The sequence below is a fragment of the Equus quagga genome, chromosome 14 (assembly GCF_021613505.1).
Source record: "Equus quagga isolate Etosha38 chromosome 14, UCLA_HA_Equagga_1.0, whole genome shotgun sequence".
Taxonomy (NCBI): domain Eukaryota; kingdom Metazoa; phylum Chordata; class Mammalia; order Perissodactyla; family Equidae; genus Equus; species Equus quagga.
Genome location: NC_060280.1, coordinates 39,232,754 through 39,246,188, shown reverse-complemented (window position 1 = coordinate 39,246,188; position 13,435 = coordinate 39,232,754). Strand labels below are relative to the sequence as shown.

The window sequence follows — 13,435 nt, the reverse complement described above, 5'->3', positions numbered from 1 at the left end:
GTTACAGATGATTCAGAGCTACTCGGGAGAAGGGTTAAGAGAAGGAAACATTAATTTACGTTTGCTAGGGCTTTCGCCAAAGCCCCGCTTCCATCCATTGTACAAAGGAAGTCCTTATAAAATCTCATCTTCACTTTGCTGTCTCTGATCACGAGGACTCCAATTCCTTTGAATGTAAACTCCACATTTTCTTTGATGGAAATGGATCGTGATAAAAAAAGCAATGTCTCCTTCACACATCCTTCCACTATATCCCTGTTAAATGGACCCTCCAGGGATATCATGACAAAATTAAGTGGAACAATTGGGATATCACCTAGAGGAGAAAAGGACAGTTGGGGTGGAGGAAAGGAAGTAGAAATTACAACAAGGACATATCATATACACTCACAAATAATTATCTGATTCTCACTTAATACTCAAAAATAGAATTGTCCGTGTGAAGTCTTTAGTTGTACTCAATGTAACATTATTCTTACAGACACCTAACATTACTGGTTATTAATAGATAGCAATCAATATGATTTTCCCTAAAAGTATAATATTTTTTGCTCAAAATAAGAATAATTAGCTTGCTAAGCAATTTTCCAGACAAGATTTTTATTTTCTCTTGGAAACATAGTAATAACTAACTGCTTCTCTTCATCAGAGGGTTTTCTGAATTTTTCAGCATCCTTATCTTCCAGGACATGTTGCAGCATTATTTATTTGCCTATCTCCTCCACTTATCATTTTTAAATGATTATAAGTATCTACAAATGTTAAGTGTTTTGAAAAGATAGTTATCTTCACCAGAAGTTACCTTTCAAAGGAAATTGGTTCTTATCGGAGGATATCAGACTGGGTGACTTGAAGAAAGCTTTTCCTCTCTAATGAGTCCATAAATGACATTGCAAAGGAATAGGACTATATCTAGCTTGAAGGAAACAGAGTTTATTCAACTCTAGATATAGAAGCTATACAAGGCCCACAAGTCAGAAAAGGGGGTAAATAGCAAAGATGATCAACATGATAAATCCAAAGAGAGACAGTAAACAAGGATAGAGAGAAGATAAGAACATTCTGAACATTCATTCAGCAAGCATTAATTCATAGCCTTTCAAACGTCCAATACTGCTGGATGAGAGGATTAACAGCCTACCCTGCACGAGCTTCCCTGTATTAACCCAGGTCTCCTGCACAGCTTAACAGTGATTCTGCACCACCTCCCTCCATTTCATTTGTTCAAATAAATTTCTTAAAAGAGAAGGCTATATTGCCTGCCTTTAGATTCTCCCCTCCCATTCACCCAGTCCTCTCTGCAATCTTTTCCAGCCCACTAATCTCAGGAAGGACACTATCATCTCTTGATAGACAAGCCAATGAATACATTGCAAATCTGATTCTCATGACCTCTTTGTGACTTCTGACCATGCCCTCTCTTTTCTCTTGTATCCATGGCACTACTCTTGGTTCTCCAATTTCCTCCTCCCTGGTCTCCTTTGCTGGCTTCCTTCCTCTTTCACTTCTTGTAAGATGGTGGTTGTTTTTGTTTTGTTTTCTTTTTAAACAGGATTTTGTCCTTGTCTATCTCCTCTTCTTACTTTAAGTCTTTAAGCAAACTTATCCAAATCTTGACCTCCAATCTCCACCCTTTTCCTGAGCTCTGGAATCATCTCTATCTAAATATCCCTATAGGAATCTCAAATTCAATATGTCCAAAAGCAAACTCATCATTTTATTTTGCCACCACAGCCTGCCTTTCCCCCTTCATTCCCTATGGCAGTTAATGGCATGAGCATACATCTATTCTCCAAGAAATCTGAGCCATCCTAAATACCTTCCTTCCTCTTGCTACCCACTACTCTCAACTAGTAACCAAATCCCATCAGTTCTACATCTGAAATGTCTCAAAATAGATTCCCTCATCTTCCTCCTGATTGCCCTGCTTTCATTCAGGCTTTTACCATATTTTACCAAATGACTATAATTAAAAGAGCTATCTTCCTAAACTAAAAACTGGACCTGTACAGATAATTCCCTGATCAAAAACTTTCAATGGTTCCTCAGTGCCTACAGGATGAATTCCAAAGTCCTTATCACACCATTTGAGGCCTTCACAATTTGATCCCTACCAACCATTTTTGTCTTACCTCCCTTCATTGCCTCCACAATCATATGCCCTGGCCAAACAGAAGTATCTATTACTACCTTAACAGGCTTCACTCTTTCCCCTATTCTTGAATTATTCATACTGTTTTTGAAATATTTTCTATAGCTTCTCTGCCGACAAAGTCCTATCATCCTTTAGGACCTCATGGCATGCCATCTTCCTAAACCCCTCAAGCAGACTTAGGCGTGCTCTCCTCTGGGCTCCCCTAGCATTTGATCCAGTGCTGATCAGTGCTACTTTCGCAGCATTTAATCATGTTGCATCATTTGCTTATATATTTATCTCCTATGCTAGATTCTGAGCTCTTCAAAGCAAGGACCAATAATCAGACCAAAGCAAGGTCTTAATAATCTTTAAGAATCACTGTATAATGTTTGATTAGTTATCTGGTTAATTAATGATGAAGAATCATAACACCAAAGCTAAACTGTAGACAGAAATGTTCTTGTGAATGAATTCAATCATATATGTTTAATTCTGAAATTTCCTCAAACTAGTAAAAAAGTTAATTATAGATCTAAACTATTTTTTTGGACTCTCTACAAGATCCAAGATGGAAAATAAGGTCTAATTCTAAGGCACAAATGTTTTCTCAAAAAAAGTTGGCTTTATTTTCACTTCATTTGGTAGGTTTTTAATGAATTAGGGTATTACGTTTCTTCTCTCCTAAAACTCCAGGTAAAAATGGCTGAAAAGTCCATCAAGCCCAGCACAGAATATATGTATAATGAATTCTAAGTATAGTTTGTTGGTGTTTGTTTTTCCAATATATCATTTTTTGGTGGATGATTACTCAGGAAATTAGCTTTCAGGAAAGTTAACATAAAGGAAAGTTTTAGCCTTTTCACCTGCAGGCGTTGGGGGTAGACTGTCTCTCTTCATCCAGGTATGAGTTTGATGCAGGAGGGGATGATAAGGAAGGTCAAAAGTGTCACAGCCAGAAATCAGGAAGGAAGCCCCCAAAGGCCTCTAAGTAACCAGGGCAGATGTCATGAAGTCCACACACTGACACTGGAATGTCAGCGTCCTGCAGCAGGCATCATGTCGGTTTTGTTTACCACTATATCTCAAGCACCTGGAACAAGGCCTGACACATAGTTGCCCTCAGTAAATATTTGTGGAAGGCAGGAAGGGAAGAAGAAAAAGGCGGGAGGGAGGAAAGAAGGGAAGATTTTCTGGTGTGAGAGGTATACAAGGCATTCATCAAGTCTTTATAGAATTATTAACCTTCTAAATTTTTTTTTTAAGCTTGGCACCTGAGCTAACAACTGTTACCAATCTTTTTCTTTTTTCTGATTTTTCTCCCCAAATCCCCCCAGTACATAGTTGTGTATTTTCGTTGTGAGTCCTTCTGGTTAAGGTATGTGGGACACCACCTCAGCGTCGCCTGACAAGCAATGCCTTGTCCACGCCCAGGATCCAAACCAGTGAAACACTGGTCTTCTGCAGCAGAGCACGAAAACTTAACCACTCGGCCACCGGGCCGCACCCAAACCTTCTAAATTTTAAATTTTAATCGTTTAAATTATATATATGATAGAAACACAGTGATCTTTTTCACAGCGATACTGACTGTCATTCTCCTAAACAAAGACCCTAATTAACTTTCTCTTCTTTATAACTACTTTTAATTTCTGAGGGTCCGAAATATGAATACAGTCTGCACAACTCCATGATGTGGCTTTTATATAGATTTGCCTTGATCTCACATAAGGTCTTCTCCTGCCTACCTCTTAAGCTACGGAGGTTTAAAATGGCCTACAGGAAGATGTATATTATTTCCTATCTCAGCCCCTCCCTCTGCCAAAGGTCCCCATGAAAAGTGAGCCCCTCAAATCGGAAACCAAAAAGGCAGCAGCTGGCCAAGATTTGCCCTTTCATTTTCATCCCCAGGCCAGTCACCTTCTGGGAAAGCCTTAAATAGTAAAGAGATTTACCAGGAGTATATACTTTGTTTTGTTTGAGTCCATGGATCTGTACTAACTTCTCTGCCATGATAAATACGGGCCTCTGAATTAGGATAAACTTGTTGTTTCCCACCTCAAGCTTTTGTCTCATGAAAGTAAAAGTTCCAAGTGCTGGAATCTGAACCCCCTGAAAGGAAAAAGAGGAGGAGAAAAAAGAACAACAAACAGAATTCACTGAAGGGGTAAAGAAAAATAATCCTTAGTATTATTATACAAAAAAACATGAAGAGAATTAAGCTTAGGCCTTAAAAATTCAGTGACCTCTACGATCCCTTATAGTTATAGCATTTTACGACTCCAGGTTTTCAAATAAGTTTAGTATAAAATGTAACATATCGATCCATGATGCTTTTCTGACACCAGATCCCTCATCTCCATGTCATTCAAAGGCTGTGAGGACTAAGCAAACTTGGATGGATGCCATAGCCACTTTTAATATATATCTAAGGTTACTTTTGTCCTAAATTGTGTGACATTTTAAATTTTAATCATGTGCCATAGGAGGAAGGGAATTTAAGGGGTCAAGAGAATCTCTGCTTTCTCATTCCCTCTTTCAGATTGTATGCCTCTCACTTAAAATCAGACAACTCAGCATTCAAGCCATATGCTGCAGTATGGTGTTCTTGGCTGATGGGTAGAAGCAAATGCTTTTGGCTCTCTAACTGGGTCTCTGTCTCCCTGGAAATATCACACATCAAGGGTTACAAACTCAAATGCCTACAGGGGCCAAGAAAGAAGTCAAGGGAGTAAAGGTAGCCAGCAGAGAATGTGGTGGCTAGAGCATGTGTGCCCCATGTAAAGCGGAGGGCCCATTGTCAGCTCCAGCCAAGTGTCACCACACAGGAATGGAAAACTGGTATTGTTAAATCTGCTGATGTTCTGAGAAAAAAATCCAAAACTTTATATAAAATTTCCCAATTTTAAGTGGTGATGACTAATTCAAATTATCAGACCAAACAAAATAAGTTTGAAGGATGAATTCAGCCCAAGGGCTGACATATTGGGACCTCTGAGTAGGGTATAAAAGTGCCACAACCTCCCAGCTCCCTGCAAACTCCACAAATCTCTGTCCAGTCCTATGGCATCCAAACTCAAAACTTGACAGGAGGAAATAGTCCAGCCCTGGGCAAGGTTTCTCATTTTTGGCAAGTTGAGTTCAGTTCCTGACTGTCTTATATTTCAATTACAATCCATTCCCTGCAAGGAGGCAAGACAAGAAGCATTATATCCTTCTATAGCTATGCCAGAAACTGTCAGATCACAGATAAACAGAACTCATCTAGTTCCTCTACAGACGTCAACGCTGACCAGTGATAATACTTCGTACACTAGAAGGGCAGAACTTACAAAGCCATTACCTAAGGATAAAATCCATGTTTGTTAAATCTAGTATCCACAAGTTCTAAGCATGAGCATCATAAAATCACAGGACTGAAAGTTAAATTGGGTGGCTCTAAAGTCTGCCATCCTGCTCCCAGAAAAATGATATGAGACTGAGGAGGAAAATCCTTTGGACTCCTACATTAAAATTAAAGTATAAGTCCTACCTTACGCAGGGACAGCTGCCGTTCCACAAATTCTGACACATTCCCCCAGATAGTAGAGACTTCTGAATGTCAAAGGAAACCAAAAATAATTTAATTTGTGTAAGCACCATGTGATAGTATCTTAGTAATTGGCATAGTATCTCAGAATGGAATAACAGTAATTCCTAATTAATTCAGAATTAACAGAAAACAAGGTCATTCCCCAAAGTTAATTTTCCTGGTAACTAAAGCTTACCCCTTTAAGTTCCAAAAATGTGATTAAAAATAACAATAATAAATTTTTGAAGAAAATCTGTCTAGAACAAAGGGCACTTGGTCATACATTTCTCTTTATAAATAGAGTTAACTGAGTATAATCTAGCTTTTTCTTAATGACCCCTTCAACAAGCATCAATCAAGTGTCTATTCTTGTGCCATCTGATTAATATGAACCTTCATTCTTATAGCATTTTATAACTCAAAAATGAGGCCAAGGGCCACCAAGTCATGAAAGGCCGTTGTCTGTACATTAGCTGTCTCTATACTTCTATTTTTGCTTAATTCTCTTTTGGGGGGAGGGGTCCTCTTTATAGAGACTCTGTGTGTGTGTTTATCATCTTTCTCCACCACTCTGCCCAGATGATACACTCCATGAGAGCAGGGACATAAGCTGTTTTGTGCACTGAACCTTCGTGTACTTTCAACAGTGAGTAGCATGTAGTAGCCTTCAATATTTTTTAAACGTCTATGCCCGTATGACTCCATTACTAAACGTATGAGACAAAGTATTTTTTTATTGAGATATAATTGACATATTATATTAGTTTCAGGTATACAACATAATGATTTGGTATTTGTATATATCACGAAATGATCACCATATTTTTGCTCAGTTCTTGACTTGCCTTTCATTCTCATTTGTCACTGTTAAGACTACCAGCAGTCACCTCTCTTTGCTGTTAGTGCTTGGAAGACCCTCTGCCTACTCCTAATTCACTGCTTCTGATCTGCTGTGTTCTTGATTTCAACGAATATACTAATATTATGTCTGAAATAATAATTTTAAAAACAGACCTTTGGGTAGGGGCCCAAGGGGCTTTCCTTTGAATCAGTGCATAGACTTTGTGTTGTTTGCTTTGAATGATCAGAGGGAGGCCTTCTATGTTTATTTTCTTGTTCTGAGCTGTGTTCCAAAAAACTAGTAGAAAAATAAGGAGTTGCCAATAACTAAAGTGTTAATGTGTGATATGAAAGTATACTCTAGGTATAACTAATATTTAGAAATACAGAAAATTATGTCTGTGTTGACATCGCTATCCCAAGCCTAATCACGTGTATTAAAGATACTTTCCAATGAGGAACTCTTTGCTAATCAGAAGAATGTTATGTTTTAATTCTCAAAATAAAAGATCAAAAACAGCGACATTTACCAGGTTGCCACTTCAGGTCATGATGCAGTTGATGACAAAAGATCAATTCTTTCCTCATTTTGAAAACTGCTTAATTTATTGGTATAACTTTTTTTTCCTAATGGTTTAAACCTCTACCTCAAGCAGAGAAACTGAAGTCTCATAATTCCAGTATATCAGGGTACCAAATATTTTTAATAATATGCCAGGGAAGGAGCAGGTTAGGCAATGAGAAGTAGCAGTGACTCTCATGGGCATCAGGGAACAAGTTGGGTGATAGAAACTCACTCACCCACCAAGAAAACCAGGGCTTCACACTACGGTGAGCCAAGTGATGAGATTCTGCCCTTCATTCTAAATGGATATACATTTTACTATATGGATATACAGTTTACTATAATCAGGAATTTCCTCTATTCTGCCTCATCCTACTCTATCCCACTCCTCCCCACCCCCACAGACAAAAGAATTCCACAGGTGGCTGCTAAAACCTGAGAAGGTCTTTCAACCAGTCCCAAGTGTATACTGAATTAAAATTTTTATCACAACCAAAAATGTCATTAACTCACTAATAAAACAGAATCTCAGTATCCAGAGTTACTTGGAGAACTTTCAAAGTTTTTAAGTCAAAACTGTTAAGTCTTTCACCTAGACTCATGATATGCAGCTCAAATTTCAGGACAACAATCTACACCAAAAGGAAATGATTTAATTAGGGCCAGGAGAAACTATATAGCTTGCAACCAAACCCTAGTGAAAAGACTTGACTGAGCTTAATTGGAAATTTGAAGATCATCTTTCTTCATTTGAATGATACATTCAAGTCCACTGTGTGTTTTATTCTGTAAAATCTGATAGAAAAAGTTATATAACAGCAGAATTTATTACTCTATACTGAAATTTGCTGTTTCTCACTGAAGAAAAAGGAAAACATGCACATCATTCCCTTCGGAAGGTTTAAGCCCCTGCAATTCAACTGGAATAGATTTGGAAATATTACAGACTGTGATTTCTAACTTTGACTTTTCTGATATCCCAGAGAGTCAGAGAGGGTATCACTAAATCTCAAAACAAAAAGAATTTTAATCCAATCTATAAAGCAAATTAAAAAATATGCTACTTTTATATTTTAAAGAAACCTGGGGTTATTATTTATTTTAATCAAACACCGAAATATCAAGAATCACTATTTATAAAGAAGCAATTCCTGGATACACCTTCTATATTCAGTTCAACCTTCATTTGACTTTAAATTCTAAACATTTTGTGCATTCAAAACCATATTTATTATTTTGTATGTGTGTGAGGAAGACTGGCCCTGAGCTAACATCTGTTGCCAATCTTCCCCTTTTTGTTTGAGGAAGATTGTTGCTGAGCTAACATCTGTGCCAATCTTCCTCTATTTTATGTGGGATGTTCCCACAGCATGGCTTGATGAGTGGTGCTAGGTCTGCGACTGGGATTCAAACCCACAACCACTGGGCCAACAAAGCAGAGTGCATGAACTTAACTGCTATGCCATCAGGCTGGCCCCCCAAACCATATTTTTTTTTGGAAGATTTTATTTTTTTCCTTTTTTTCTCCCCAAAGCCCCCCAGTACATAGTTGTATATTCTTCGTTGTGGGTCCTTCTAGTTGTGGCATGTGGGACGCTGCCTCAGCGTGGTCTGATGAGCAGTGCCATGTCCGCGCCCAGGATTCAAACCAATGAAACACTGGGCCGCCTGCAGCGGAGCCCGTGAACTTAACCACTCGGCCACGGGGCCAGCCCCCAAAACCACATTTTTAAACACCCTGCCAAGTAGCCAGAATACTGTATCTTAGATACAGTCATTTAAAAAAAGGACTAAATGCCCATTCTGTCAATTATAGAATATATGCTTGAAATAAATATTAATGTCATAAATAAAAGATAAGTTCCCTGACTTTATAAAACATCTTCTAAAATTAAAATACTAATATACAAACAGAGCAAAATATTACAGAGTGATTTAAACACAGAGACCTATTTCCAGAGCATAGTGCAGTGGAAAGATCAGTGCACTGCATGTCTGAAGATCTACAGCCTTCTTGCCTCCTGGGGTTGCTAGCTGTGTAGTCTTCAGTAGTTTCACCCAGTTCACATCTGCAAAATAATGATGAGACCTTCCAAGAACTATAATTACATAATATTAAACTTTGGTGAAACATACAGAAGCAGCAGGATTTAACATATACAATGATGAAAAGTTAATCTGTGTGTTTTGCTGAGACTGGGGTTTATCCTCATCTCCTTTACAATGAGTCATTTGTAAAAGTTAGTAAGTAGTCATTTGACTCCTGCTTCTGTCATTAAAACAATAAAGCTCTTGCTAAAGTCACCAATGGTCTCCCTGTCAATAAATTCAATGGACATGTTTAATTTTCACCTCTCTGACCCCTCAGCATATCTGACACTGGTGACCACTCCTTTCCCTCTTAAGCACCTCTCCTTTTGTCTTTTGTGTCACTACTCTCTCCCGGGTTTTCTTCCTACCTCTCTAGCCATTTCTTCTCAGTTTCCTTTGAAGGCTCATCTTCCTCAACCCAGCCATTAACCGTTGGAGTTTTTCAAGGTACAGCCCTAGGCCTTTTTCTCTTTTCACTCTGTACTCTGCTTAAGCAGTCACATCCATGCCCAGGACTTTAATGACCACCAACATGCAGATGACTCCCAAATGTTTCTTCAGAAGCCCAGACACCTTCCCCCTTTTGAGGTTCTGGATCTGTGTATCTAAGTGCCTACTTGGATATCTCACAAAGGCACTTCAACTTCCTCAAAACCAGGATTTTCCTTCCCTTAAATCTTGTCCTTTATCCAGGGGTTCCATGTCAATGAATGGCACCAGTATCTATCCAGTTATATAAGCAGGAACTCAGAAGTCATCCTTGAGACTTCCCTTCTCTCTCACCCTCCATATCCAGTTCATCACCATAACCTGCAGATTTTACTTCCAAATGGCCTTTCAGTCTGTCCACTTCTCTCCATTTTACCAATTTAGGCCAAGCTACATTCACTCTCACTTAGGGGACTGTTATAGGCATTCTTGACCCTCCAATTCATTCTCCACATTGCAGCCACAGCAATCTTCTCAAAACACAACTTGATCCTGCCATTCAACTCCTCCTTAAGTTCCACTCGAAATACTTAATGGCTTCCCATCAGGCTTCACAGAAAGGCCAACATCTTTAATATGACTTACAAGGCCCTGCGTAACCAGCCTCCTTTAGAACACACACGCTCCTGCAGCTATAGAGCAGCCATATTGACCTTCTTTCAATTCCTTAATCACACCATGCTCCCTCCCACCAAGAGCTTTTGCTCTTGGTATTCCCTCTTCTAGGAACACTCTCACTTCCCCTCCTACTCCACTGATCCATTTCACCTACTTAATTTCAACTCACTCTTCACATCTCAGCTCAAATCTTCTTCAGCAAATCTTCGCACACACCCATCCTCACCCTCATTAACAGTTCTCATTGTACCATGCACCTCCTCCTTGATAGCACTTACTAATTGTAAATTTATATTTATTTCTGTGATTATTTGGTTAATTTCTTCCCCACTAGATTGTAAATTCCAAGGATTTGCTTACCATCAGTTCTCTAGTGCCCAGTACATAGCAGGTTCTCAAAACTACTTGAATGAATAAATTATATATAAATTTATAAATATGGTAAATACTTTTAAAATCCATAAAACCATTATCTTCAATGCTTCTTTTAGAATTATTTTAACAGGAAAAGCTAGGAGTGATTCAGGGAAAGAGAAAAAAGAGGCATTTACTCCTATTCATTTTGTCTCCTAAAATCATTTGGTTAGAGCCTCGCCAATATCCCTAAGTTAGAATGACTTGATAGTAATAATAGCTTCCATTTCTGGAGCTCTTTTCTTCCCAAGGGCTCCTATCACTTGCAGACAGACCTCAGTGTCACTTTGGAGTGACTCTATTCTAAGAAACTATGCTTTTAACCAAGCCTAGTAAGTTTTCTGAGAAGCTGGCAGGTCTTCTTCCAACCACCCAGTTCTTTTTATGTTCATCTCACTTTTTTTAACACAACCCCAAGATTTCAAGAGCAATAAAAATAGCCCTGTTTTTGCATGAACTCTGAGAAGGAGCCTGATTGAGGTGGTTGTTTTTAGTTAACATTTATTGAGCACTTATTTAGTGCTAGCCCCCAAACTAAGGGGACTATATATGCATTATCTCGTATAATCAAAATCCTCAGCTGGCTGCTTTCCTTCATTAAGGCAGTCAGTAAAGAACCTGTCTCTGGGCATCCAGCGTGAGCTTGATGTGATTACCAACTGGTTGCCAAGGCAGCATGGACAATCCAGGCCCGCCAGAGCCAGGGCATAGGGAAGGAGGTCTTTCGCCTGTCCCCAAGCAGGTGAAGGTTCAGCCCCCAGGGCCCCGCCCCGTGTCACTTACCCTCCTGGCTCAGCGAGGGCAGCGTGGGCAGCACCTGCCTGGCCAGGTCTTGCACTGAAGGGATGATGGTGTCCAACATCTCCAATCGCCCGTCGGCTCCGTGCTGGGTCCTCAATGGGTCTCTTTTCTTCCTTCTTTATGTGCAGTTTGTACAAAAGTGATTTTCCCACCCCCCAGCCCTCTCTCCCCAGAGCTTTGGATGTGGCTTAAAGATAAAAATTACCAAATCTTGATTTTTTTTTTTTCTTTCTTAACTTAAACGTTCCTTCTCGCAGTTCCTCTCCCCGCTCTGGCTCTCCCTGAGCGGCTCCCGCCACAGGAACCCGGAGAGCTGTCAGGCGCCTGAATCAGAGTGTGCGAATCCACGCCCTCGGGACCAGGGAGAGGCCCACTGAGAGCGTGAGACTGAGCCGCGAGCGAAGGAAGGGGACCAGGGGAGAGTAGACCAGCCGAGGGGAGGGAGGGGCGCGTCGCTAGGACGCGTCAAAGGCTCGCTCCGTTGCTAGGGCGTCAAAGTAGGGCCTCGGCCCCGCCCCCTAAGATGGGTCGGGCCCCAGGTTGCCCGAGTGATTCGGGAGCACCAGGCTGCGAGTTTGGAAAGTAACAATGTTTTTTAACTTTATTTTTTCTTTCCCCTTATCCAGGGCAGCGAAGAGACTTAGTCGCTTTTGTGATCACCTTGGACAAATCTGGGAATACCTTTTGCCCCGAGTGATGGACATTTGAGTCTCGGGAATCTGTTTGAGGGTTTGAGTTTGAGCTGGAATACCTTTCTCGGGTTTGGTTTTTCCTGGGCTCCTCTCCTAGGAAATGGAGGGCTGGAGGATAGGAAGGGAGTTGACTTTTTAAAATTACAGTCATGTTTTTTTCCTCCCTGTACATTTCACAAATCTCGTCCTGTAGAATTGTTGTTATACTCTCCCCTGTACTGATAATGAATTATCACAAAATGAACACACCCATGTAAACCCCACCCAGGTCAGGAATAGAACTCTATCAGTACCACAGAAATGCACCTTATCCCCCCTCCAGGCATTATCCCAACAAATACTATAAATTCGTTTTGCCTGTGTTTCAACTTTGGGAATCATATACCTAGCATGTATTCTTTTGTATGTGGCTCTGTCGCTCCACATCATGTTTGTGAGATTCCTCCCTGGTTTCTGTAGTAGCAATATGTTCGTTTTCACTGTTGTATATTATTCCTTTATATGAATATGGAACCATTTATTTATCCACTCCACTGTCGAGGGGACATTTGAGGTTGTTTTCCTTTGGGACTAGTAGGAATAATGTTGCTGCAAACATTCTTGAATAAAACTTTTGATGCATGTATGTACTCATTTTGGATGTGTATATAACTACAAGTAGATTACCGGGTCTGGGGAAATACAGATTTTAACAGATAATGCCAAGCAGATTTCCAAAGTGATTGTTGCAATGGTGATGGGAGGGAGGAACTTCTGGCACTTAGTGTGGACAGAGAGGAGGGATGCCCAACCACCTGCAATGTACAAGACAGTCCTGCACAGTGAAGATTGTTCCACATTCTGCACCGTTTTTTAATATCTCATCAGACTTCCATGTAAGAAAAAAAAAAGTCTGCTTTTGAGCCTAGAAAAAAATCTACTTTACATGTAAACACAAAGAAGTTTTTGCTCAATTTCAATATCACTTAATTTCCTAGGAATTTAAAATCCAAGCAAATTGAGGGAAGATCATGCTTTTTTTCGGGATTTAAGAAGAATTCTTTCACATTTAGGAAAATTATATCGTCACCATCAATGAGGCTGGTGGTGGTTGAGTAGACAACACACCTGAACCAGTCTGCATTTGTAGCTGTTGCATTCATTCGTAGTGATTCCTCCTAGAGATACAAGCATGTGATGCTGTCGTTTGCCTTCCAGCATAGTCCTGCCTGGATATATAC

General features: G+C 39.9%; 1 protein-coding gene across 6 annotated transcripts in view; it reads right to left on the bottom strand.

Annotated features, from left to right (window-relative positions):
- The window catches only part of CCDC81 (coiled-coil domain containing 81), a 33,968-nt gene extending 21,206 nt beyond the window's left edge, over positions 1-12,762 (bottom strand). For 2 of the 6 annotated variants that reach the window (XM_046684935.1, XM_046684936.1), the window contains exons 1-5: positions 11,506-12,762; positions 9,060-9,179; positions 5,667-5,728; positions 4,090-4,246; positions 60-316 (exon numbers count right to left, since the gene is read on the bottom strand). In XM_046684935.1, coding sequence (XP_046540891.1) covers positions 60-316; positions 4,090-4,246; positions 5,667-5,728; positions 9,060-9,179; positions 11,506-11,584 — 675 coding nt within the window. In that variant the 5' untranslated portion in view covers positions 11,585-12,762. Of the gene's footprint in view, positions 1-59; positions 317-4,089; positions 4,247-5,666; positions 5,729-6,719; positions 6,824-9,059; positions 9,180-11,505 lie in introns of those variants that run through there. The other 4 variants (XM_046684937.1, XM_046684938.1, XM_046684939.1 and 1 more) reach the window with 4 other exon arrangements.
- Positions 12,763-13,435: the final 673 nt, after the last annotated feature.